At 36.6% G+C, this 27,857-nt stretch overlaps 1 protein-coding gene across 1 annotated transcript in view; it reads right to left on the reverse strand.

The window, feature by feature from the left end:
- MID1 (midline 1) overlaps nucleotides 1–27,857 on the reverse strand; it is a 155,694-nt gene that overhangs the window by 116,570 nt on the left and 11,267 nt on the right. Inside the window, exon 2 of the mRNA XM_036745630.1 lies at nucleotides 26,652–27,367. Within this exon, the coding sequence (XP_036601525.1) occupies nucleotides 26,652–27,311 (660 nt within the window). The 5' untranslated portion in view covers nucleotides 27,312–27,367. The remainder of the gene's footprint in view (nucleotides 1–26,651; nucleotides 27,368–27,857) is intronic.

Consider the following 27,857-nt stretch of genomic DNA (forward strand, 5'->3'; position numbering starts at 1 on the left):
CTCTGTTAGGCACTGGACATACAGATGTAACGAATAAAATGATTACTGCTTGATCTTATCTTGATCTTATATTCTAAAAGCAGATGCTTGAAGACCTCCAAGGAAGGGGGACCCACCACCTTCCCCAGCCATCACCTTTGGACAGCTCTCATGGTTAGGAAGTTTTTTTATGATATCTAGCTTATATTTTTTTCTTTGAAGATACCATATCTTTCCTGGTTCTGACATTTGGGTCCATATAGAACAAATCTAATACTGCCACATGGCAGGCCTTCTCTTTCAAGACTGCCCCCCCCAACCTCCACTCCAGTCTCCTCTCTTCTGGGATAAACATACTCAGTTCTTCTAAGACATTCATCATCCTGGTTTGACCTCCTCTGGACAGTTTCCAATTTATCATTGTTCTTCTGAAAATATTGTGCCCAGAACTGAACATCATACCCCAGAAGAGGTCTAATAAGGATAGGGTATAGTTGGACCATCACTTCCCTATTTTCCGAAAACTATGCTTCTTAATACAGCTGAATGTTGAATTAGCTTTTGACCATTATATCACACTGTGTTCTTACCTTCCTAAAACCTCTAGAGGTTTTCTTTTTTCAAAACTACTGTATATGTACTTGTAAAATTGAATTTTTATATCCAAGTTTAAAATAGCTTAAATATAATTTATTTCATTTTTTTCTTTTTATATTTCTTTTATTTTTAATACATGGAATAAAACAAGCATTTCCATAATATAGTACAATAAAAAAAGGTGATTGTACATGAACCTGCAAATCTGCTATGTACAACCGGCTATTCCTTTCAAATACAAAACAAAATTATCATGTACATTTCTTTTTTTTCCTTTTTTTCTTCCCTCCCTTCACCCTAGAGATGGCTACCATTAGGCACAATGCTTACATTAATAAAAGAGAAAGAGCAGACTAATGAATTGGATAGGCAATTAAAACTAGAAAAAGAACAAATTAAAAATCCCCAATTAAACATTAAATTGGAAATCCTAAAAATTAAAAGTGAGATTAATAAAAGTGAGAGTAAAAAAACCAATTAAATTAACAAATAAAACTCAGAGTTTGTTTTATGGAAAAACAAATAAAACAAACAAGTGGTTAATTTGATTTAAAAAAAAAGAGAAGAAAATCAAATCACTAGCATTAAAAATAAAAAGGGTGAACACACCACTAATAAAGATATCTATTGTATTTTATTGGATTTGGTTCCATGTTTTAGCCTATCAATATCTTTCTGAGGTCCTATCAGTGAGTGTTCTGTCTATTCCAGTATTGGGTCATCTACAGATGACCAGAACATATATGCTTTTTATCACATAAAGCATGTTCCTCAAGGCAGAACAATTAGATTCTACCTATGGCCTGGAAAAAAACTGGAATCAGTTTTTACACTGGAACATGGATGAAAATGGACTTCAGTTTCATCTACCAAGTGCTGTCAACATCATGTTGGGGCATGTGTGTGTAGGTGGTGGTGCTGCCATCCAAACATTATTCCTGATTTTCATTTTGCACTTTCAGGTCAGTTTTAAGGAAGAAGCTTTGTAGAATTTACTCTTGAGTTCTAACCATACTGACAAATCTTTGAAATCAAATATGGACTTTCTGAGGGAAGGGCTAACAGATAAAGGGGATCAGATGATGAATATTACTACTTTCCAATAATAAGTAAAACCTCTTTAATTGACTTTTAAAATGATCTACTGTCAATTACAGCAAATTCTGTGTTATTTGTAGTTCTGATTTGGTTAAATATGTTGTTGGTTTCATACATGTGTGTATATACATATACATATACATATATCTACAGATAGGTAGATAGATAGATATGGGGAGAGACAGACGGACAGAACATTTATTTCTACTGAATTTCATCTTATCAGATTCAGTCCATTGCTTAAGCTGGGCAAGAACAATATATATTATATAAAAATATATTAAATATTCAAGTAATATACAATGAATATGTATATATGCATATTGATTTTAGATCATTTAAAATGTATGCCTTTCTATAAATCTTTTAATGAGGAAAAATGGAAATAACAAAATCTAAATTGTCTTATGATAACCAAAAAAGAGGAAGAAGGAAAAGAAGGTTGTTGGTTTTTTTTTGGTGAGTGGGGCATTGCTTCTGTTTTTCAGTAAATGAACTTTTGCTCTAGTTCAGAGCACTTCATAAAGGTAGCAAGTTAACCCATAATCCCAGATGTCTAATGATGAAGCCACTTCTATGAAAGCGGCCCCTTTTGTACCAGCTGTACACTTGAAAACAGGAGACAAACTCCCATTCTTCATCCTCTGCCAAGTCTCCAGACATACAAGGGCTCGTGTTTTCACTCAGTACATGTACTGATTCCTCTCTCTGCCAAACAAGAAGGTTGCAACAGTTTTCAGGTTGCAAAATTGAAAGGGAGGAAAATGACATATGGAAACCATGTTCAAAATGGGATATTTGCCTAAGGGTGACATGATGACTCTCAGGATGAAGAGAGGGGAAAAAAGCAACACCTAAGAAAATGCTGCTCTATATAGTGACGTGCCCTCGTACCTAGTAACAAGCTTTAGTGTATAAACATGTTTTTGTTTACAATGGTACTTCTTCTCAGTCTGATTTTCTATTTTTTTCTAAGTTGGTTCTACTATGGTACTAATATATTATATACACGGTTATATACAATGTTTTGCTCCTAGAACTGGCATCTTATACAAACCATTGTATAATTTGCGATCTCTCAACTATCTGTATCTATTCAGAAACTGACAATATTTGTGTTCACTAGGAAACCTATGCAATAAATGAGAATGATACTCGGTTGGTAATAAAAGAAACATTCCCTAAAATGAACTCCCCCTTATGCATGCTTAAGACATCAGGAGACAGAAGGACTAGGCTTTTATACATAGCAGAGGTTATTTAGTTGGAAAAACCTTTTGAGGTATTTTAAGGCAAAGAGCCTTTATTATTTGTATGCCAAAGTAATGCCGTAGAAACAATGAAACAGAGGGTAATTGTCTTCTAAAATTGAAAAATGATGTTCTCCATTTTTTATGTCTGTGGTTCATTAAAAAAAGAAATGAAACAGCAACCCTCATCCCAAGTATTTTTTAAAATGCCATTATCACACTCACTTTCTTTAAGCTCTTTCCTTTTAGAAAAGGGTTACAAGAAAAATGGGGAAATGCCACTATTTTCTCTATATTATTCCCTATACATATATTCTTTATTGCAAAGACATATAGTTGCCTTACTAGGTTTTTTCAGTTACTAGTCTTAACAATCCAGATAATGATCAGCTAAATCTTCAGTTGCTTATCTTTATATCTCCTCCAACTCAAAAGAGATGCCTGGTATTTCAACATAACATTCATCTTCATGTATACATCTTGGAAGTCATTTTGTGAAACGCTCAAGGCTGTATGACTTTCATCAGTTCAAGAAAAAAACTGACTATCCCCTAAGACAAAGGGATCAGGGATTAATGCAAAGCAACTACGGGGTTTAACTAAGTCAAAGACAAGGGTGTAACCATTGGGACACCTGCCATAGCTACATAGTTGGAGAGTATACTTCCATGATACTTATGTCATATCTTCCGTAGCTTTCAACACTACTCATGAGGTCTGATGCTAAATTAAGGGACCAGACTAGATTATGCTAGGAAGGCATTGGGGGTATTTTGAAAATAGAGTTTACTCTTAGTCAGTGAAACAGTTGGTGCAAAAAAGTGTTCCTTCTATTTTTTTATCAGCTGTGAACAGACAACCAAGCTAGATCACCATCACCATGCTAACATTCGTTTTGAGCGCTGAGCTTTGCAAAGCATTTTTGATACATTATCTCACTTGATCCCCAAACAATCCATGAGGTGGATACTAAAGGCATTATTCCTAATTGATGGATTAGAAAATGAGAGCTCAGAAAAATTAAGTGACTTGACCATGGTCACATAGCTAACAAGTGTCAGAGCCAGGATTTGAACCTATGTCTTCCTGACTTTTAAGTCATATTACTTCTTCATAAGGAATAGAGGACTCAGTGTGTATAAATGTAGTTTGGTGCAAGTAAAACAACTAGTTATGACATACAGTCTTATATTTGGAATAGACATAAGAGTTCATCCAATGAATCCCCTGTCTAATGTATGAACCCCAATAGGTGACAATGGCAGCTTCTGCTTGACAACTTTCAGTGGAGAGAACTCATTGTTCCATAAGGCACTTACTTCATTTTTAGACAGTTCTAATTTTACAAATTTCTTTGTTGAGCTGAATCATCTGCTTCTCTGTAACTTCATTCACATGTATTAATTTTATTCTTTAAAGTCATTTTGAAGGTCTGATCCCTTTTCCATATGATAACTCTTTAAATATTTGAATACCAAGATTGTGATAGTCCCCAACCCAATCCCAGTCTGTTCTCTTCTAGGGTAACTAGGCTCTGCCTCACTTAAGTCCAATTCATGTGCAAGTCATCACCCTTGTGATATCATTGGTCCTCTTCGAGAAAGAAGGACAGACAACAACAAATGGCATTCATTTTACAGATGAGAAAACTGAGGTCCTGAGATTAAGTGACTTGTCCAAGGTTATGTTGCTAGTAAGAAGCAGAACCTGTTATCTCTGACTCCCAATCCAGTAGACTTTACACTGCACATAGTGTCTCTCTATAGTGCTGAAAGATTTCTGATACCATATATAGCTCTGTCAATGTGAATGAGCATGTGTACACACGTGTATATGTGCATACATATACTCAATTAAAAACAGAAGTGCAGGACTTTTGTCCAGTAACAGCAGTCCATCTCCCTCCTGCCTGTGCTTCCTTCTCATTCCTCACCCTTCCTCCTGCTCTATACCCTCCCACTGGAAAAGGTCCTTGAATGACATATCTACTTGTTTCCTGATCCCCACCAAGTAAGGTCTCCATGGGTATCAAGTGGCTCCAGACAGCAGAAAATCAAGGTCATGATGCTTTAGCTGGCTAGATGAGTGTCATGACCTCACTGAAGAGGGCATGCGCAGTGCAGATAGAGCACAGCCCTGATGAGTGTTCATTGAAGGGTTGGGGTGAATCAAACAAATGACAAACACCTACAGAGAAATTTACAAAGGACTTTAAAGTTTTCAGTGGATTTCTGTTGGTGTTAGGGTCAAGTACCAAATAACCCTGTGAGTTGGGCTTCAATACCTGGAACTATGGATGACAGAATCCATAATCCTGAATCCCCCCCATATCCTCTTCTACTTTCTAGCTCATGTATATAAGTGTTGGCCATAATGAGGGCAGTGGATAGGAGGGGCAAGAAAAGAGTAAGGTCATGACTGGCACTGAATACTTTTAAGAGGCAGGGATAAAATCAACTAGCATTTTTTTCTTGATAAGAGTAGTCATTTCTGAATTCTACTCTCTACCTGCTTTTCTTTGCCAATTGAATTGCCTCCCCCTAGAATCTTCTTGTTCTGTGCAGGTCTTGAAGATGCAAAGCATGTTCAAAAGTGAATTCAGGGGCAAAAAGGGCTTTCACTTTCGTTGTCCAATGCAAATAGGACCAAATTAAGATGGCCTTATATACTCGTGTAATGAGACTACAATTGTAGGGTGATGATATTTATACCAAGTAGTTTCTTCATGAATTTTTCCAGGATAAATTTTTCCTGGTCCCTAGGCATTCTGTACCATAAGGTCTCCTTCCTCTAAGACCTAGGCTGGACTCCAGCTGCTCATACTCACAGAAACAGAATTTGAGCTGAAAAGGAATCTCTGGGGACATATAGTATAACCCCTCCCCCAACAAAAAGGAGTCTTCACTAGAACTTTTGGGACAAGTGGCTGTCCAGCCTCTGCTTATGGGCCTCCCAGCAGGGGGAATCCACCACTTCTCAATGCAGTTCATTCCACATTTGGATAGCTCAAATTGTTAGAAAGGTTCTTATTATATTATGGCTAAACTTAGCTCTTGGTTACTTCCCTTTGTTACTTCTGGTCCTTCACCCTCTGAAGGGGCTGCCCTGTTCACTCTTCCTTAGAGAGCACTGGGTTGGCAGGACCTGGCCCTCAGGATAGGACTGTGTCACACAATAATCTGCTAAAGTAAGTAAACAAAGTATCCCTCATTTTATAGGTGAGAAGATTACATTTTGGAGAAATGAAATTTTTCATCTAATGCCCATCATTACAACATTTTAGCCATGTGTCAAACAGCAGACATTTCAGCTTCTTTTTCTACAATGACCTAAGTAGCACTAGGAAGATAAAATTCAACAGGTCTAGGCTATGAAGCATAAACTGGGAGCTTGTAAATATAAGAATATGCTATATCAACTAAAATGGTCATTCTAGTAAGGTTTTTGTTAATATTATATGTTTTCTCCCACTCTATGCAACTTTATAAGTAAAATTAATGGAGTTGTGTTCTTTTCACGTACATAATATCCTCCTATCCCCATATATTGGATTGAAACACTTCCTTCTTGTCTTTGCTGCCAGATTCCTGAATCAGAGGAAATATCAGGGAACTATTGTTAGCACGTAAGTTATTCAGATTTCATCCGTGACTAGTCTGGGGATATTTCATGCCAAAGAGTTTAGCACTGTCTTCCTGGCTGCCTTAAGCTTTCTTTTCTTTTTCTTTCTTTCTTTTTTTTTAAGACATAGTAACAATAAAGACAGGTTCTTTTTTGAATGGCGTACTTGCGAATTCACAGGGTTTTTTTGGGGGTGAGGGGGTAGACTAAGCAGTTACAAAGTGCCTACTATATGCTAGGTACTATGCTAAGCCCTTTACAATTATTATCTTCTTTGATCATTTATATGTTTGGTAGGAAATTTATATTCCTTTGGGCAGAGTACCCTTAGGTAAGGGTATGATTACCTATGTGGACAGAGGGAGAGGAAGGAAGGAAAGAAGGAACTGTGTTGCCCAAGTGGAACTGGCCAAGTGGGTCGCCAGTGGGGCAGCTACTGCTACTCAAGGGTTGTTGTTTGTCCTTCAATCTCAAAGACAACCATGACATTGGGAAGGTGATGCCATGACTTGCAAATGAGTTGGGTTTAAGTGAACATCACGCAAAGTCACCAGCCTCACACTCTATTCCTGAGGCATCTGAGTCTGGTGGCAAGATATAGATCAGGACAACTGTAGATGGCCCTGGATGCAGCGGGAGATCCCAATTGCATTTTCCCAATTACATTTAACTTGGTTCAGGCTGCCCTTGGGAGTCATCGACATAGGATGAGGGCTGTATTTGACATCTTTGGTCTACAAATGACTTCACACATCTAACTGGATCCTCACAACAGCCTCGTGAGGGTAGGAACTTAATGGTATTAGTTTTATTCCCATTTTCCAGATAAGGATGTTGAGACTCTGAAGTCACAATACGCCATGGATGGTTACAAGGTGAGTAAAAAGGAGGCAAAAATCAACAGAATGCAAACACTCCACTATCAGTCCTAAACTGCCAATAATACTTGGTTAATATTGATGTCTAAGAGCTTTCTGAATTCTTACAACTATTAGGAATTTTCTTTTTAAAGTTACTGTGAGTACTCTGGGGCAAAAGGAACAACCAACCTATATCATTTGAGATTTATATTTCTATCTTTCTTGGGCGGAGGGGCACTGAAGTATCTACTGATTTTTAAACAAAAAATGTCTACTTTCAGTGAGCTGAATTTAAGCATAGTTTTCAAATTTAATTCCTATTTTCTATGATCCCCACATAATGCTCTATTTGGTTGGAATTTCCTATTGATCAGAACAGTCAGGACATTATTATTATTATTTAAAACTATGAGTGCTCATAATTCATCAATTACTACAGAACTGGCTTATATAATATAGTATATTGTAATATATTCTATTACATAAATAGTATACTATATATAGTATAGGATTCTATATTATAATACTATGACGTACTATATATACACATATGACATACTATATATACACTATGTAGTGTATATATACAGTATATACTATATTGTACTACATATTATACCATACTACATTACAATATACTATATTATATCATGCAGCCCAGTCCTGTGGTGTTCAATATATCATATACTGTATTGTTTCTTTTTTATGGTAGGTGATTGGGGTTAAGGGACTTGCCCAGGGTCACACAGCTAGTAAGTGTCAAGTGTCGGAGGCCAGATTTGAACTCTGGTCCTCCTGACTCCAGGGCTGGTGCCCTATCCACTGCGCCACCTAGCTGCCCTGTATATTGTAATATACTATATTTTATATTATAATTATATAATGATGCTATATCATATTATATAATTGTGTGCATGGGTGGGGCTGGATGGCACAGTGGCCAGAGTCCTGAGTTTGAATCTGGCCTCAGATAGATCACACTAGCTGTGTGATCCTGAGTAAGTCACTGAACCTTGCTTGCCTCATTTTCCTCATCTGTAAAATGAGCTAGAGAAGAAAGTGGCAAACCACTGCAGTAGAGTGCCAAGAAAACCCCTAAGGGGATAATGAAGAGTTGAACGCAACTGAAAAACAGCTGAAGGATTATCTGTATGCATGCATATTTATATGTATACACATATACACCACATAATATAATAGAATTCCCGTGTAATTTACCACTAGACTCTGAAGCCCATGAAACTTTTCCATTTGAATTGCAGCTGGAACCTCCTTTATGTGTTGTCTCTCATAGGAGCACTTAACCTGAGGTCCGTAAACTTTTTATTTTGATAACTATTTAAATATAATTGGTTTTTTTGTAATCTTATTAATTTTATTGTATACATTTAAAAACATTATTCTCCAGGAGCAGGGGCTGTCTTGCTTTTGTATTTGTATCCCCAGCACTTAGCACAGTACTTGGCACATATTAAGGGCTTAATCAGTGCTTTCTTTGCCTTTTTGCATTTCATTTCATAGTAGGAGTACTGGGCTTGGAAACATATCTGGATTCTAGTTCCAGCTCAAATACTTACTAGCCATTTGACCTCAAACAAAACATTTCACCACTCTGGTCCTCAATTTCTTTTTCTGTAAAATGAGAGGATTGGATTAGAAGATGATTGATCCCTAAGGTCCCTTTCAGAACTAACATTTTATGTTCTATGATTCTTTAGAATTCCTATTTAGAGAAAAAGCCTGGGCTTCTCATTTTCTGAAATAGGATAGAACACCTGGTATGTAATCCTGTAACTGATCTTAAAAACACCAGGAAAACTGTGGGATACCAGGTAATACTCAGTGCACCTAAATAATACTTTGAATGTTGTGAATGTTTGAATTTAAGAATGTTAAATGAACTTTTAGAGACAGAAATATTGCTTAAGCAGCCAAAAGTTCTATGTGTGCAGGCCTATCCCACCACTTTGAATGATGGGAAGACACAACTTAAATTTTTGGATTATCTCCAGGGCTGCTAGCTCAGTTTAAAAAAAAAAACAGGCAAAAAAACAACAACCCCCCCCAAAAAAAAACCCCTTAGCTTTGCAGATCTCTGAAAAGATTTATGTTTGGAAAGCTACACACAAAAAGTGACATTTAATCAATGACTGACCTATAAAAAGAAACCCTCATTTCTCTCTGTACTTCACTTTTAGCAAAAACACTTCTGGGTCAAGCAGCTTGGCACTCAAATGACTGCAAAGTCTATCGTAAGGTCAACAAGGTTTATTTCAATCTTAACTCAAACTGGGATTCAAGTAAATGGCAAACATGAATACAGTGACCATTTTTTTGGGTAAATTCCTTATCAAATAACTGAATATTTATCGTCATTTTTACTTGAAGTTTTTTATGTGTCATCAGGGAAAACCATCAATTAATTAGGTAATGTATTTTCTGGGAAAAAAAGCTAATAGAAAGCCCATTTAAATATACAATATGAACAATGTGATGTGGTGGAGAAAGTACTACCCTGGTAATGAGAGAACCTGAATTCGAATAAGTCTGATACTTCCTATGTGTGTGAAGTCAGACTAGCTACTTTCCTGCTCTGTGACTCAGTTTTCCCTCCTGTAAAATGAGGAGGGTAGACTAAAATGATCAATAGTCTCTCCTAACTCTAATCCTATGAAGCTATAAGGTCATCTAGAACATTGGTCCTCAAGTTTTCTTTATGATGTACCCCTATTAAAAAAACTGGGCAGGAATCCATGACACGTGTATATTTACTGATTCATAAATTGCATGTATGTACTATCATAACTCATGAATATAGGTTATAAAACAAAAAAATAAAAAGTAAAAACAGATGAGATAAAAATGACATAATATTATATCACTAATCCACTAATTCACCTTTGGTGGAATTGTAAACTGATTCAATCATTTTGGAGAGCAATCTGGAATTATGCCCAAGCACTTATTAAACTGTCTACATACCTTTTGACCCAGCAATACCACTATTGGGTCTATTTCCAAAGGTGATCAGGGAAAAAGGAAAAGAGCCTATAGATTCTAAAATATTTATAGTGACTCTCTTTGTAGCAGCAAAGAACTGGAAATTGTGGGAATGCCTGTCAGTTGGAGAATGGCTGAACAAGTTGTGATACAAGATTACAATGGAATACTACTCTGCTATAAGAAACGATGAGCTCAATGATCTTAGAAAAACATGGGAAGACTTGCATGAAATAATGAAGAGTAAAATGAACAGAACCAAGAGAATGTTGTATTTGGTAACAGCAATATTGTTTTTAAGAACAACTTTGAGCAAATAAGTCCTTTTGACTAAATTAATTACAAAGGACCTATGAAGAAAGACACTATCTGCATCCAGAGGAAGAACTGATAAATAGAACCATGTGAAAGTTATAATAATTTTATTTCATATTTAAAAGTAATAGCAAGTTGTACACAGTAGATTTGCAGCTTCATGTACAATCATCTTTTTTTTAATTCTATGAAAGTGCTTGTTGTATTTTATAAATTAAAAATAAAGTCTTTTAAAAATGATATTGAGTAGCAGAGTGACCTTTAGGAAAATCATTTGGCAGCCATGTCAAGGATGGAATGGAATTAGCAGTGGTGGGGGAGACTTGAGACAGAAACTGAGGCTCTGAAAGAAGAAATGGGTTACCCAAAGTCATATTCTAGAAAATAACATAACCAAGATTTGAGTCTTGATCTTCTGCTATCAAATCCAGTTCCATATAAGGAAACTTGAGAAAGGCAGTAATCACACTCTTAACACTCGTGATTTATAACCTTGGGTACTGCCATTCACAGTAAACACTTCAATAATCTATGTGTCTCCTTTATTTTTGTCTATGTCTTCCCATAAGTCCTCCACAGAGATCAATCCAATGCTTCGGAGGCCTTTCCCAGTTGTTGGTTTTTTTTTAAACATTCTCTCGATACCAGTACAATCGTCTGGGCACCCATTTATTATTGCTTGCCCTTGCTACAGGACCAACCAACCCCCCTTTTGGAACATTCTTTCCCTGGATGTCTTTTATTCTCCTTACTGAAAACAAACCACCTCTAGTAATTTCACCAATTTACACCTGACATAAGTGGTTCCATTGCTTTTTAGATTATCCACATTTTGGGTTCTTGGGAGATTTTGGTATTCCATACTGTAAAACTCATAGGGCATCACTAGAAAATGCTATCATTAAAAAGATGGGACTTTGTGTCAGGGAGCAGCTATGGAGGCTATGCAAAATGTAACAAATGAAACAGGAACATCTGGAGCATTTCACCTTCATTAGGAAATCCCTCTTCCATTTGGACTTGGTTCAGGACATTTTCCATGACAGTAGCTAATACCCTTGGTGAGACTACATTTCCCTGTTTTATTTTTCACTGGTTATTAATTATCGGTGGATCATTGAACATAATTATCTCTGTAGTGGCATCTATCAAATAATTTTGTATAATTATGGAATAAGGATAGGTGACGACTTGTTGGGGACAAGCCTTAAAGACTGTATTTTTCTAAGGAATCATATGGCTAGAGATGGCCTGCATTTCTTCCCTTGAGAAATACCTGTTCGTATCCTTAAACTATTTGTCAATTAGGTAGTAATTCTTATTCTTATAAATTAGAATCTGGTCTTCATATTCTAGGAAATGAGATCTTTATCATAGAAACTTATTGCAAAGATTTTCCCCCTCACTTAACTGTTCCCTTTTCAATCTTAGCTTTATTAAATGTATTTACACAAAAACTTTTAAATTTTATGTAATCAAAATTATTCATTTTATCTTCTTTCATCCTCCCTATCTCTTATTTGATAATGAGTTACTTTGGATACATAGATCTGATAGGCATTTTTTTAACCACAATTTTGTCTGATCAATTTGCTATCTTTATATCTTCCAGATATCTTGAAAATTCATCCCTTAATGGTGTCAAAATTGTGTCCCTTTTAGCATGTGTCTAGTCTAGGAGTCCTTCCCATATTTAGCTTCTTTAGGGTTAATTCTGCTTCCCCATATAACACCCCAGGTATAGTTTGTTATAGAAATATTGACAGATAAGTTCTATTTTTCATTCATTTCTTGTCATTTCCCTTTCACCCACAAATGCTACTAGAGGAATCAGAAATGATCAAGTGTCTCCTGGACCTAGTGGTCCACGAATGTTCAGGCACCAAATTTCATTTCACTCTCTTTTCTCTAGTCATCTTTTCATCAATCCTCATGCTTCTTCTTGTATAACCTTTCCATTTCCTCTCCTCTCCTCCAAATTCTACAACCATGACCCATGATCAAATCAACTCTGTAATTGGTCTTAGGATGACGATTGATCACCTTCTAGGTTTTCAGGACACCAGCCTGTTCTGGTTCTCCTCCTACTTATCTGACTGCTCCTTCTCAGTCTCTTTTCCTCTTCCAGATACCTTAACCTCTAACCATAGATGTCCCACAGGGTTCTTTTCTGGGCCCTTTTTTTCTTCTTTCTACTACTTCACTTGGCAATCCCATTGATTTAATTACTATCTCTGTGGTGACGATTCTCAAATCTACCCCATCTCCAACTGCCTTTCAGACATCTTGAACTGGATATCCAGTAGACACCTTAAACTCAACACATCCAAATTGAACTCATGTTTCCCCCTAAACTTTATCTCCTTTGCAACATCATCCTCCCAATCCTTCAGCCTCACAATCTAGATGTCATCCTCAACTCTTCACTATCTCTCACATTCTGCCCCATACAGTCTGTTGCAAATGCCTGCCAATTTTACTTTTGCAATATCTCTCAAATATGGCCCCTTCTCTTCTCTACCACTCTGTTTTAGAGTGGTACCACTCATCACCTCACGCCTTCACTACTGCAATAGGCTGTTGGGGTCTGCCTGCATTTAACTTGGAGAAAAAGAGAAAGTAGGTATATTTGAATCTCAGTCATTTGACTCCAAATACTCTTTCTCTTGTGGCACAATCCTACATTCTGTGCATCTAAAAGCTCAACTGGTATTTGTATGTGGTCTAAAAACTTCATGATTCTTAGCATCCTCTCGTGACTTTTCTGCCACTGCTACTGTAGACAAAGGGAGCCATATGGACTAAAGGTCATCTTTTATTTTTCATTGTTTCATTAAGGTTCCATGGCCAAAGGATTAATCCACATGTTCCTGGATGGATCCTTAGGCAGTAAGACATAGCTTAGGACCTGAACTATACTTGGTCTTTCCGATTTGCTAAGACGTGGCAGAGCTTTCTCATAGCCTTAGAGAACCCAGGGTCACGTCCATGCCCCTAACTGGGGCAAATTATTGTGGTGGCATAGCTAGTAACATTTTTTAAAATAGAGAACAAGAAAGAATGTCTTTTTTTTAGAAATCTAACAGATGTGAAATTTAAAACTCCTAGAGGGCAATTCAAAAAATCTCAAATATTGTTTTAACTAGAGAAAATGATGACTTAAGATGCTGAAATGAAAAAGGATATTAACAATGATGAATCCAAACCTCACACCAGAAAGCAATTTAGGCAACTATCAAATAGTTTGATATTGCTTTGACATAAATGGGGATTTTGTTGAGGCAAACCATACTTGACTTTAAATTTACTCTTTGGCTCTGTTTAGATGGGAGAGGCTGGAAGTAGATAACCTTAAATCAAGTCACAATTTTCACTAGAAATCATTTTGTTTTTGGCCTGGGGCCTTCATCTACTGAGAGGCAAAGTAGGAGTACTTTAAGCTGTATTTTTTGTCAGCGTTCTTTTTACACCTAATTTTTTGTTAAAGGCAGAATGTGAACAATTATTTCCTTTTTACATTATTCATGTTATGAATGTTTAATAAACACCTCTCTACATATATGCTACATGTCAAAATAGTTTGTGGCAGACAAGGAGGGACAGATTTTCTCCTTTTTCCTGAAAAAAAGGATAATTTCCTGGTATGGCACAGTATAAGGGCAACTTACGAAAGAATAAAAAACTGAAACTACTTCAGGATGGCAAGAAATATGCTGTTAAATGGTAGAATGGTTTGGTGTTATTTTGTACATTTGATATATTTGCTCAATATTTTGAGACTCATTGAATTAAATCTTAGAATCATCGAATTACAAAACCTCAGATATAAATTTATCTGATTCAGCCAATATCTAAGCAAAAACCCTTACAGCACCCTTAGCAAATAATAGGTGATACAGTGGGAGCTTGGAATCAGACTTCCTGAGTTCACATCTGACCTCCGACACTAGCTGTGTGACCCTAGGCAAGTCACTTAACCTTGTTTGACTCTGTTTTTTCCTCTGTAAAATGAGCTGGACAAGGAAATGGCACACCATTACAGTATCCTTGCCAAGAAAGCCCTGAATGTGGTCACAAAGAGTCAGATACTACTGACCAACAACAAAAATATCCCTTTAAGACCTCCAGTTACAAGGAACTCCATAACTGTATGATTGAAAGTGAAATTTTTAATCATATAGTAATGGTGCTAAAAGACACCAGCATTTTGGAATATGGTGAATCAACTAGATTCTTAAAAAATATTTTATTTTGATTACTTTACTTTAAATTCTCCTTGCTTTCAATATCTAAAATGCTTTTCAACAGTTCTTGGTTATTTTTTTTTCCTTACTGAATGATTTCTTCCCAATTGATTTCCTTCCTCTTTTTTATTTTTAATGGGTCTCACAATGAAGGAAGATTACGTAATCTTACTGGGTGAGGGAGCAAAAGTATTCTCCAGAGTTTGGATTATTTCTTCCTCACATCTCTATAGACCTGTTGTCCTGTTTATATTTTTAATAGTTTATAATAATATCCATATGTATATTATAAGTATTGGATTGAAAATGTGTGTAATTTGCAAGTTAGTCTCCATTTATTTCCTATTCAAAATGGGCACATTAATCCTGATAATAATTTTTTTCAAATGAGATGATACCATGGAAGTATTTTGCAAACTTTAAAGTGCTCTATGAGTGTGAAAATTGCTACTAATATTACCAATGCTACTGTTACTATTACTGGGATGCGGTTGAGAAACAAACAATAACACTTTTAAGTGGACCTGGTATAAAACAAAAGCTATCAATAAAAATTCTAAAAAGAAAAGAAAGCTATTAAGCAAAACCAACTACAGTGTAGCCAATGGCATATGCAATATTCTACAGCCAAACTATTTTTAAATTTTGTCCAGGGTCAAGATTCTTGGTTATTTTAATCACATGGCATTGTTTCTTTCTAATTTTCTGTTCTTTCCATTTCCATGGTTGTGGTCATTATGTTTATTATTTTCTCTCCATGAGTTTATGATAACCCATTCCCTTTAAGAAAAAGCAAAATCAGCGTCAAGATCGGTACTGAAACAGTTTGGTGTTTGCCACTGAGTTTTGTTCTTCCCTATTTTGAAGGAAGTGCCCTTAACTTGGAATCACGTACTTAACATTGAATCAAACACTTAACGTGGAATCAGGGAATGGTACCATGATGTTTTGATTTGTGTGTCTACACCACCAGGACACAACACCACTAAGTTTGCATGATCTTCAAAATGTAGGAGGAAGCACACTCACGTAAATACATGGCATACATAGCCAACTATTTCAAATGACTTTTAATTCATTTAACAATCATGGTCTGCTTACCAGGTTCAAAAAACTATATCAGACACTAAGCATGACTTACAATGACTACTGGTTTTTAACTAAAGTAATTTAATAGTAATTCCTTAGAAATGGATAGTGAAAATACTGTAACAGCTTAAGTTCAGTCCCCTTACTGATCAAGGACATTACTGAATGGTCTGACTGCACAATAGGATTTTCCTAGAGTGTGCGTCTAACAATCTCTTTATAGAGATTAGTAGTTTGACAGAGTGGGCATGATACAGGCTGTTTCCGAGCCTGGATATTTACCTGACCTACTGGACCTCCTCAGGAAGGAAATAGATTCCTCTAAGGAAAGCACATGACAACAGATTAATGGCCTAGAATGTGAACGGTAGTCTTTTCAGGAGATAACCCTAAAGGAATGCAAAGTAAGCCTGCCACTGTTTTTCCTTTCTGACAGGAGTATTTTAGTTTGTTTTCAGTTTAAATGTAAGAAATTCCATAGTATTAAGTCATTTATAAAAAAAAATTAAAACAAGTTTTGACTAGTCTTAAACTAAAAATAATCACTGATGGTTTAAGCTATGGATCTTTTTCACTAAGACTAGATATGACTTGTATGAGAATAAAACAAATGAACAAAACTCAACTAGTCTAAGAAACTGCCATGGTGAAGTATGGAGAGAGTTGATTTTGGACCCAGGAAGACTTGGCCAGGTTCAAGTCCTGTCTTTGAAGTATACTGGCTACGTGACCCTAGGCAGCCATTTAACTCCTTTCAGATTTCCCCACATCAATGAAATTGCTGTTCTTCATTCTCTCTTCTCCAAGGGGACCAATGACATCAGGAGGGTGATGTCTTGACTTGCAAGTGAATTGGATTTGAGTCAGGCAGAGCTATGCAAAGTCATCAGCTTTACTCTGTCCTTCGGGGTCAAAGTCCAGTGGCAAGATATAGGTCAGGACAATGGGAGGATGGCCTCAGATGCAGTGAGAGACCTTGGCCTTTTTAAGCTGGGCCTTTCCCGGGTCTCAGTAGTTCTGAAACATCACCCATTCAGTAACTAAAGGCTAAGTAAAAATGAAGGCAAAAGTTGTCCTATTTTGCCTTCACAAAAGAATCACTCTGGGAGAAGAGTTTCTGGCCAGAACAGAAACAACTGCTATTTACACTCACCCTGATCCATCAAAACCCCATGAAATAAGTCAGGTCTCTTCCCCCAATCCCACCATACCCTAAGTTTCTCATGGGTTAATCTTCCTTGCACGCACTGATAGATCTCAAGACATTCAAAGTTCTGCCTAAAATAAACGTTCACTAAGTGAATTCACCAAAAGGGAACCTGAATAAACAGAATAAAGTCTTATCTGGTGCCAACGTAAACATCAATACTCTTTTTTTCCTCCTGGTTTTTCACCAAAGTAACAGAAAATTGATCCGAAACAAATCAATTGAGCACAGTTTTCAAGCAGATATGAGGATGTAGATAAGTGATCATAACAGCTGCTACCTCCATTCTCTTCAGCTGAAAGAGAAGATAACTATAAGAGGGGAAATCCCTGAATCATTAAAGAGAACTAAAAAATGCCCTTTCTACAGATGCTCTTTGTTGATATGTCCACCCTCCTCCAGATCCATTATTCAATATTGCCTGTTATTTATCCCTTACTTCTTCTTCTTGTTGAGTTGTCTGATTCTTCATTTTCTTGCCAAAGATACTGGAGTGATTTGCCATTTCCTTCTCCAGCTCATTTGATAGATGAGGAAACTGAGGCAAACAGGGTGAAATGACTTGCTCAGGGTCACACAGCCAATAAGTAAGTATCTGAGACTGGATTTGATCTCATGAAGAAAAGTCTCCTGGATTCCAAATCCACTGTGCCACCAAAGTAAATTTTTCTATTTACTCCCCTAGGGGTAGTAAGGTCAGATTTATAGCAAAAAATCCCAAACTGCAAATGTGTAAATGGGTATGTCCCTTATCATTTGTTCACCCACATTTGTCTCATCTATCTAGACACGTCTGAGTGGGGCAATCTGTTTTGTAAGGAAAATGTCAACTTCTGTCACAAAGACTTTCCCATGCACAGTGGGAGTTTAATAAAGCTCACTGGTGCTGACCTTATTACATAAACTCAGGGCATGCTACTTTTTAAAATTTCCTCCAAAAAGCCCTCATACTGACAATTCAAAACTTGGCTTAACATTTTCATTAATCTTCCTGCAACTCTCATCATTAATTTTTTCTTGAGTCATCCTCTCTATCTCATCTTAAGTCAGAAAGAATGGAAGAAACACCCAAGCAAAGTAAGAACATTCACATCAAGAAACAGAAATTGCAAGGGACTTACTAAAGTTGAACTGTTTTGTTTACATTCCTACATGGAAAGATGATGTGTATGATTCATGAGACCTCAGTATTAGGGTAGTTGAAGGGAATATGCATATATATATATATGTTTATGTATATATATAAGTGAATGTGAATGTATGTATATATCTATGTGTATATGTATGTATGTGTATGTATGTGTATATATATATGTGTGTGTTTATATATATATATACATATATATATGTAAAAGAGAGAGAGCAGACACAGGGTGAGTTGAAGATGAAGGGAAGATATCTAAAAGAAATAAAATGAAATTAAGGGATGAGAGAGCAACATACTGAGAGAGGGAGATAGGGAGAGATAGAATGGGGTGGATTATCTCACATAAAGGTGGCAAGAGGAAGCAGTTCTTTGGGAGGAGGGGAGAGGGCAGGTGAGGGGGGAATGAGTGAACCTTGCTCTCATCAGATTTGGCCTGAGGAGGGAATACCATACATACTCAATTGGGTATCTTACCCCACAGGAAAGAAGAGGGAGGAAGATAAAAAAAAATAAAAGGGGGGGGGGATGATGGAGGGGAGGGCAGATGGGGGTGGAGGTAATCAAAACAAACACTTTGGAAAGGGGACAGGGTCAAGGGAGAAAATTCAATAAAGCGGGATGGGTTGGGAAGGAGCAAAATGTAGTTAGCCTTTCACAACATGAGTATTGTGGAAGGGTTATACATAATCATACATGTGTGGCCTAGGTTGAATTGCTCGACTTCTTAGGGAGGGTGGGTGGGAAGGGAAGAGGGGAGAGAATTTGGAACTCAAAGTTTTAAAATCAGATGTTCAAAAACAAAAAAAGTTTTTGCATGCAACTAAAAAATAAGATACACAGGCAATGGGGTGTAGAAATTTATCTTGCCCTACAAGAAAGGAAGGGAAAAGGGGATGAGAGGGGAGGGGGGTGATAGAGGGGAGGGCTGACTGGGGAACAGGGCAACCAGAATATAAGCCATCTTGGAGTGGGGGGAGGGTAGAAATGGGGAGAAAATTTGTAATTCAAACTGTTGTGAAAATCAATGCTGAAAACCAAATATGTTAAATAAATAAATTTAAATTTAAATTAAAAAAAAAGAACATTCACATCACTGAAGACTAAGGCAAAGATTCTTAACCTTTCATCTTGGTGAAGCCTAAGGACGCTTTTTTAGAAAAATGTTTTTAAATCCACAAAATGAAATATATAGAAGACAAAGAAAACCAATTTTGATGAAATTGTTATTAAAAAATATTCACAGGCCCCAGGTTAAGAACACCTGAGCCAAGGTAATTTTCCTTATCTTTTCCAGCAGGACAAATCAACCACTTAACCTTCAAGTAGTTCTGGACAACGTTACAAAGTTAAGACTTGAATTATACCCCTAACCACACCGTTATAACACATGATGATCCATATACAATGTTTCATAAATCAATTCATAGTATCATAGCCACGGTCCTAGAAAATAAGATGCTTTTCATAAGGATAGAGTAGTTTTAATAAGATGCCACTTGCAAGTAACAGTTGAGTCAGATGAATACTTAATTCATTCTGAGAAATAAGCTGGTTGCTTAGCTACATTAACTCTTTCAGAACAGATACATCTTAAGTTTAGGAGATTCTTGGTCTGTTTCCTGAAAGACTCAAGTATGTTTCCAAGTACCAGTTAACTTACCACCTGGATATGACACCAGTATGCCCATCATGTCTTACACTCTACATACCCTAAAAGATATCAAAATGTAACATTACCAGAACTCAAGTTTTACTTCCTAAACTGTCAATCAAACTATCAAACAACATTTGTTAAGCAACTACAATGTGCCTGGCCTTGGGCCAGATGCTGTGGATAAAAAGTGAAAAAGCATTTCCCCCATCCCCAAGACTACAAATGCTGTCCCCCATTTGAAATTATTTTATATGTTCTTTGTCTGTATTCTGTACTTATGTGGATTGTTTCCCCTCAGAAAAACTTAAGCTAGAGGAAAGAGATGATTTTATATCTGTGTTTCTACTTCTAGAACCTAGTTCAGTGCCTAGCTCATAGTAGGTGTTTAATAAATGCCTGAGCAATTAATAACAAGTAAACTGACATCGGTTGCTGTTTACAAAGCATTTTAATCAACAACTCTCTGAGGGCAGGTGCACAAGTATTATCATTTCTACTTTTTAGATGAAGAAATTGAAACCCAGAAAGGTTCGGTGACTTGTCAAAGTCAATTAGCTAGTGATTGGAAGGTCTTCTGACTCCAAAATCAGGGCTTTTCCACTGCACCCACTAAAAACTAGGAGTATAATCAGCTATCCAATACTGGTGAATTTACAACAGTGTCATTTGTGCATAGACAAGGAATTTATTTTCTTGGCATATCTACAGTACCAAAATATCACTCAAATGAACGGGGTAAGCATTCTTTTGGAATTTGCTCATTTTGAATAGTTACTTAAATAGAAATAATTAAATCATTATTAAGGTCATTTCAGGAAAAGTTACCCTGACATAGAAATTAGTTGATATTTGTTCATTTTCAATCGCAATTTCTTTAGTCTAAATTGGGATTTCATTTTTCTGGTAATTTTAATTCTCTTTTATTATAATGTATAATTATATATTTATAAATATAGGATTTTATAATTCTTTTTATAATGATATTATATCTTTTACTTAATATGCTGCAATGTATTTAATACTACCTCTTCCTCAGCACAGGAGTTGTGTTGCAAATATGCTACAAAGCTTAGTCTCAAGTTGTCTTAAGAGTTGGAAAGGGCTTTTAAGTCCAAACTCCTCCGTCTACTACTACTGCACCCTGTCCTACACCACCTCCCTTCTAAAAATTACCTTTAAAAAACACCTTTGACAAATGGTCTTCCAGTTTCTGCTTGAAAGCATTCAAACTAACATATGAAGGAGTTCAATCCATTTTTTAAACATATCTAATGGTTACAAAGTTCTTCTTTACATTGCACTGAAATCCTTCTTCCTAGAATTTCCAGCCACACATTTTATGTCTGCCTTATGGTGCCACACAAAATAAGCCCAGTCATATTTTTACATGACAAGGCTTTAATATTGGACTAGAGGTCATATGCTCTCTCTCTCTCTCTCTCTCTCTCTCTCTCTCTCTCTCTCTCTCTCTCTCTCTCTCTCTCTCTCTCTCTTTCTCTCTCCTTCCCTCCCTCCCTCCTTCCCTTCCTCCCTCCTGTTTTTCATTAAGCTAAACATACCTATTCCACTTTTCACTATCCTGGTTGGGCTCCTCTAGATATACTCCAGCATCTGAGCAAAATTCTGAAAGACCTAATCATTTGTTCTTGACATTGCACCACTATGTTTCCAGCAGTCATGGACACTAGAGAAGTCAGTAGATACTAACTTGGAATGACTGCACAGTTTTGTAAGATAGGATTTGTATTAATACAAGGATTGGACTAAATGGATTTTGAGGTTTCTCCTAGGTGGGGAAGGATGTTAATTTGAACTTTTACTCACATAAGGAGAAATCCTACAGAGGAATTCTGGAAATCTCACATAGGGCAGAATGTTAAGTTTCCTTTATAAATACAAACCCCTACACAAAATAGCAGCAGAAAGGTTGGGAATGAGGCATAGAAGCAGATGAATGTACCTAACTAAAGCAGGGCTGAATAAGAACCTCAACAGTAAGTGAATAACCATGGAATTCAGATTGTGCTTCTAGGGCCACAAGGAAATTATGTGCTAGATACTCTCTGGAAGTTTCTTCCAGGCTGTCACTGAAGATTATGGAAGTTGTATTGAATTGGGGGTCAGGAGACCTGGGTTCTAGTTCCAGCTGCCTGATCATTGTCAAATCTCTTAGCCCTCTCTGGGCCTTAATTTCTAGATCAATAAAATGAAAACGACAGATAAACTGCTCTATAAGTTCCAAGCTACTTTTGTTCACGGGGGCTGAAGAAGATTTTCTATCAAGAGCTGAAACCTGGTTGTCTAACTAGAGCTAAATACCTTGTTGCCTCTTGGACGTCTTCCTAGATATGTTTCTTTACTACCAACAGATATGTAATATCCTTATGAATAACAGGATTTCTTGCCTGGTTTAACTCCTTTACATTCCGATCACCTTTCTTTCCATTTCCAATGATATTCAGTAACGTACATGCCTGAATAACATTACATTTTCCCTCTACATTTGCCTCATTAATATTCATTCATAAGTATTATTTCCAACTAGAACATATAATACTAGAAAGAAGGATGAGAAGAAGCTGCTGGTCCATCTTCTCCATTCAAATTATGAACCTGTATTTTTATACAAGATGGCATGGATGGGTTGTAATCAACACCAATGGAGGAAGAAACCATTGCAGTAAGTTAATCAATAGAATGTAATCTTTTTGAAGCCTTTCACAGAATCTTTCCCTTGAAACACTCAATAACCACAACAGAAACTTTGGTCATTTCGTCTCACCTTTATGTTATCTGGCTATTTTGAGATACCACCTTCTAAAATCCACTTAATATTTCTGAGTTATGTCATTTCTATTTAATTACACAACTTCTCACTGTTCAAATGGCAAGTCCTTTAGGGGCAAAGACATTGCAGTTTTTCCTTTGTTACGACAATGTCCCGGAGGACTTGCACAGTGCCTTACATACAGTGGGTTCTAAATGAATTTTTGTGGAATTAAACTAAAACATGTATTTTCTCTTTCTGGATGCCTTTGTACTAAATGAGACAGTGAGTGCTATCCTGCCTAAAGCTTCTCTGTATTGTAATGACATAATTATTTTTAGAGGAACAACTTTTTCCCCCTTTAAAACTATAAATCTTATAGCTTAGCACTCATTACTCAAACCTAAGTGTACAAGACTTAGCATTACAGAAAGCACTAAAAAAAGTGATTTAATACTTGGGTAACTAGCCCAAGTGGGTAAAATGTAGGATATGGGATTTTTTAGAAATTATATTGAACCACTGATACTTACAATGTCATTGAAGTATGCTACATGTACATGAATTCCTTAAAATCAATGTTCATAACCAGGGCAACCAAATAATTATCTGCAGCTTAAATTGCAACTAAATTGAAAATCTAACTTGATGTTGAAGGTCAGAGAAATATCTCACTCTGGAATTCAAATACTGAAATTTCTAATACGTTATCTGGGACACAAACTATCTAGCACACACTGTACTTTTCCTCCTAGTGCAGCGGATATAAAGGTTTCTTAACCTCTAAATGAATGGAAAGAGGAAATATACATGTTTGAATATGCTCTATTTAGTCAGTATGGCATTTGGCAGAAGGACTTCTCTCTTAATAGGCTTAAAACTGTTTTCATGAAATGTAAACTAAATTTTCTCCTTACTTTGGTATTTTATGGTTGCTTTCCAATGCAATATTCTCTAAATGCATCACGTTTGTTGAAGTAATTTTATGCCAAGCAGAATGAAAAGAGGTTTTCTTTGTGTGGATTCTACATGTCTGATTTTAGTGTATGATTTCTCTTTGACATACAGAAAAACATTCCCAATGTAAAAATCATGTTCCTTTCTGTTCCAATGGCATAATGTCCAGAAATACACCTCTTGAAGACTGCTTTCTCAAAAGTTTAGTGTTATAGCAAGAAGGAAAAGAGAAAAATCTCCTAACATAATAAAATTTTATTAATGGATTCCTTTTCCTCTTCATAGTTGCCTAACAGTTGTTAATAACCAGAGGGAGGAACAAATGCCCAGAGAAATTGTATATGTCCCTAAGGATCCAAGTGAATTAAAAAGAAATTCTCCTTCTTATTCCTACAAGTGCTATCACCCTTTTTTCTGCCCTACTATTGCGCCCACCCCCACTCCCCAAAATGGCTTGTCTGTGTATTGTTAGGTGCGAAAGCATGAAAACCAGATGTGTGCTACATTCTTGTTTTATTGGATCAAAGTGAGAATCCTCCAAAATTCATTTTTTAGTTATTTATCCATATGGTTTAGTCCTAAAGCATGCAATATCTTCCTTCTACAGATTTTGTGAGTGTATCTATGTACTAATTATTGTGTTTTATAGAAAATTTTCATGTACTAGCTATATTCAAGGTATTTTCATAAACGAAAATATACCTACTCATATTGCTATCTAATTCCTGGCCTTCTATAGACATTTTATTTACATTTATAAAATATGACATTTGTTAGTTATCCTCAGCATATGTTTTTAAAATCTTAAAAAAAACAGATTAGGACAAATGAAAACATTACTGGAACATTAGTTGTTTGATTATTAATTTATTCCAGTGTTAGAGCTTTGAAAGGGTTTGGTATTTTGGGGGGGGAGGTGGGGTGGAAGGAATAATATCTCACATTGGTTGTTAATGTATACTTACATTTCTGAAACAAAATAATGGATGGAAAAAACAATTTTATCTGTATTGTTAATTTTCAGGTTCTGCAGTCTGACTATAGCTATTACTACTGCTAAATTCACTACCTTGAATAAAACCAGTGTACCAGAAATGTCAATTGAAGGAGTTTCATTTCTGTCACTTAAAGAAGAAGATCATAATGGTACCTTCTGTCTTGTAGCTAATAAAGGAGGAGATACGATTTAAATAATTAACAACAGTGACAACCAGGGCTAAGTAGCAAGTCAAAAGGTGGCTATATGAAAGTATGTTCATAATTTTAAAATTAAGGATCATCAAAAGACAATGTCACATTATCCAATTAGTAGATCTTTTTGGAAAACATGAAAATACAGTTCAGTATATCATGACTCAACAAATTTATACTTTGGAACCTCCCTAGTTCTAACCCTGCGTAACACCACCTTGGGGGGGAAGTTAGGGAAACTTTGTTAGGAAAAATTATTAAAAAAAAAACAACTGATAGTATCAGTTTTCTGAAATGGTTTTTACAAAGCAATGTTAATTAAAAGAATGCTACAGGATTCATATTTGTATTACCTATTATAAAGGCCAACATATCTCCTTGGTTCCACCTCCCTCCACTACTCTAAATAACAGTTACTATTTCCTTATACCTATTAGTAAAGTCTTTAATATTTATTTTCCACTAAGTAGTCTGAGAGCACACGGATGACTTTCTCTCTTTGGATTCTTCAGGTGTAGCATGTTACACAGGTGAAGCTCTTGATCTTTGTGGGATCTGAAGGGACTGACTCCATCACACATAAAATTCCCTTCAGTAAGTCAAGAATTAAAGAACTTAAACAATAGGTGTGTTTCATTTAATTCTGTTATCAAGAAATAAACTACCTGGGACCTGGAAACATAGCTACCCTTTACTGCTAAAGAAGAGCTTTGTGGAAGCCAAGTTAGCAGGAAAGGTTTTTCTCCAGCACATAATATATAATACAATCAGGTGATTTATTGTGTTTAATCAACACCACAGTATGTGTTTTTCCTGAGAGGAAGCGCTTCAATGTATATTTACTTAAAGCTTTTAATATGTAGTTCCTTTCCTTTCAATTGATGCCTACCCAGCTAAAATTAGCCAGTGAAGATAAAATATTGTTTTTTTTAATCTTCATAGTCTCAATATCTCAGTTGTAATAGTACTTTTAAATAATCATACTTGCATTTCCCCTGAAAAATGAACAGACCTCAGGGGGCCAGGCTTGCTTGGTCTTTCTACTCAAAAATATCCTATTCCAATTTGGAGACTTAGAATCTAGGTATAGAGCTGGAGTTTGGGCGAGGTAAACTGATGTTGAACCTAGAGTCAAACATTTTCTGACTTATTACATGATTAAATTAAGATCTAACCTGAAGATACTTGGGCAATGAAACTCAAGAAACCTAGTTTTAAGGAATATAACCAAATGTCATTTGAACATAGAGTGAGGGGTTCCATGAGCCTTAGAATTTTGGGGGTTTTCTCCTGAAATGACATGATTTTTTACTCTCAGGCACGCAGTGAGAACAGAAAAAATTTTTCCTGAGTGAAGTAAATGTCCCAAGGCTAGATTTTTATCTCTTTATCTTTGTCTACCATGCTCTCACGCTAAAAACAAAACGAGAAAAAAAAAGGTTGACATACAAAATTCTAGAAATCACCTACACATTCACAAACACGGAAATAACAAGCAATTGTGTACTTCCTACAAGATCCATTCTTGTGTAACATTTAGAAAGTGCCAAAAAACATGCTAATCCCAATCAGATAACACAGGTGAGGAGAAAACCTTCACCTGCTTGCCAATGAACTAAGGAGTAAAGGGTTTTGTTCCCATGACATTTTCTGGCTCATGATGCATGACACTAACCTTCAACTTGTCATAGCGCTCACTCAAAGCTGCCACCTGATGATCCCGGTGTCGCCCAACCAGTTTACATAAGGCACAGATTAGCTGGTCATCTGTCACACAGTACATATTCACCTTCTCATCCTCATGCTCTAGGCACATCAATCCTCTAATGTGAGAGTCCGGAATTGGCTCAATGAGACGGTGGCCCGTGAAGGGCTTCTTATTCGGGTGAGTTGCTTTCAGACACTCCTCACAGTAGGACACTTCACAAGTGACACAGGTTTTCACAGCATCCTGGGCAGGGTCCTGGTCACAGAACTGACAGAGGACCTTCTCGCTGGAGGTCATGGCGTTGCTATCGAAGGCCCGCTCTCGGCGGGTCTCACTGGGAGAGTTGGGCCCACTCACGGAAGCCTTCTGAAACCTGTCGATAATGTTTTGCAGGGTGACGTTACGCTTGAGTCCCTCTAGACCTCTCTGGCTGAGGGTGATGACATAACGACAAGTAGGGCACTGGAAGGCAGTGATGGATTCCACGGATTCGTTGGTGGCGCAGTGGGAGACTAAGATGCGATGTGCACAGTTGAAACAGAGGCTATGGGCACAGGGCAGCAGTAGCGGGTCTTCAAACAGCTCCAGACAGATAGGGCAGGTCAGTTCCGACTCCAATGTTTCCATCTTCAAGCAAAGCTTTCCTGTGTCGTCAGCGAAATCCAGGGAAGCTGATCAGCTATCTGGAAAACACGATGTAATATTTGATTAGGCAAGAGAAAGCACAAGGGGTCAATCACGAGGGCTGGGGGCTGTCAACTTTTGCTGCCTCTCACAATACTTCCAAATGACCCTGTTATAGAACTGCCTGAAGTTTTGATTTAGGAGATACATCCATCGACTGATTTTGCTTCTCTTTCTATTTGGTTAAATGAAAAAACATATATACCTATCTTAATGACGGTATCTCTCTATGACACTTCCCCCTCCCCTCAGGACCCAGTGATTTCTTAACAATTTGAATATTGAAATGGGAAAGCCCAAATAGATGAGTAATTAAAGCTCATAAAAGAGTTATAAAAGGGTTTCCTTTAAAAAAGTTTCTTAACCGGGGCTCCATGAACTTTTCTAGAAAAATACATTGTTAACTGTACTTCAATATAATTGGTTTCCTTTGTAATCCTTATATGTTTTATTTTAGGCACTTTAAAACATTCCTCTGAAGAAGGGGTC

This window comes from Trichosurus vulpecula, chromosome 2 (genome assembly GCF_011100635.1).
Source record: "Trichosurus vulpecula isolate mTriVul1 chromosome 2, mTriVul1.pri, whole genome shotgun sequence".
Taxonomy (NCBI): domain Eukaryota; kingdom Metazoa; phylum Chordata; class Mammalia; order Diprotodontia; family Phalangeridae; genus Trichosurus; species Trichosurus vulpecula.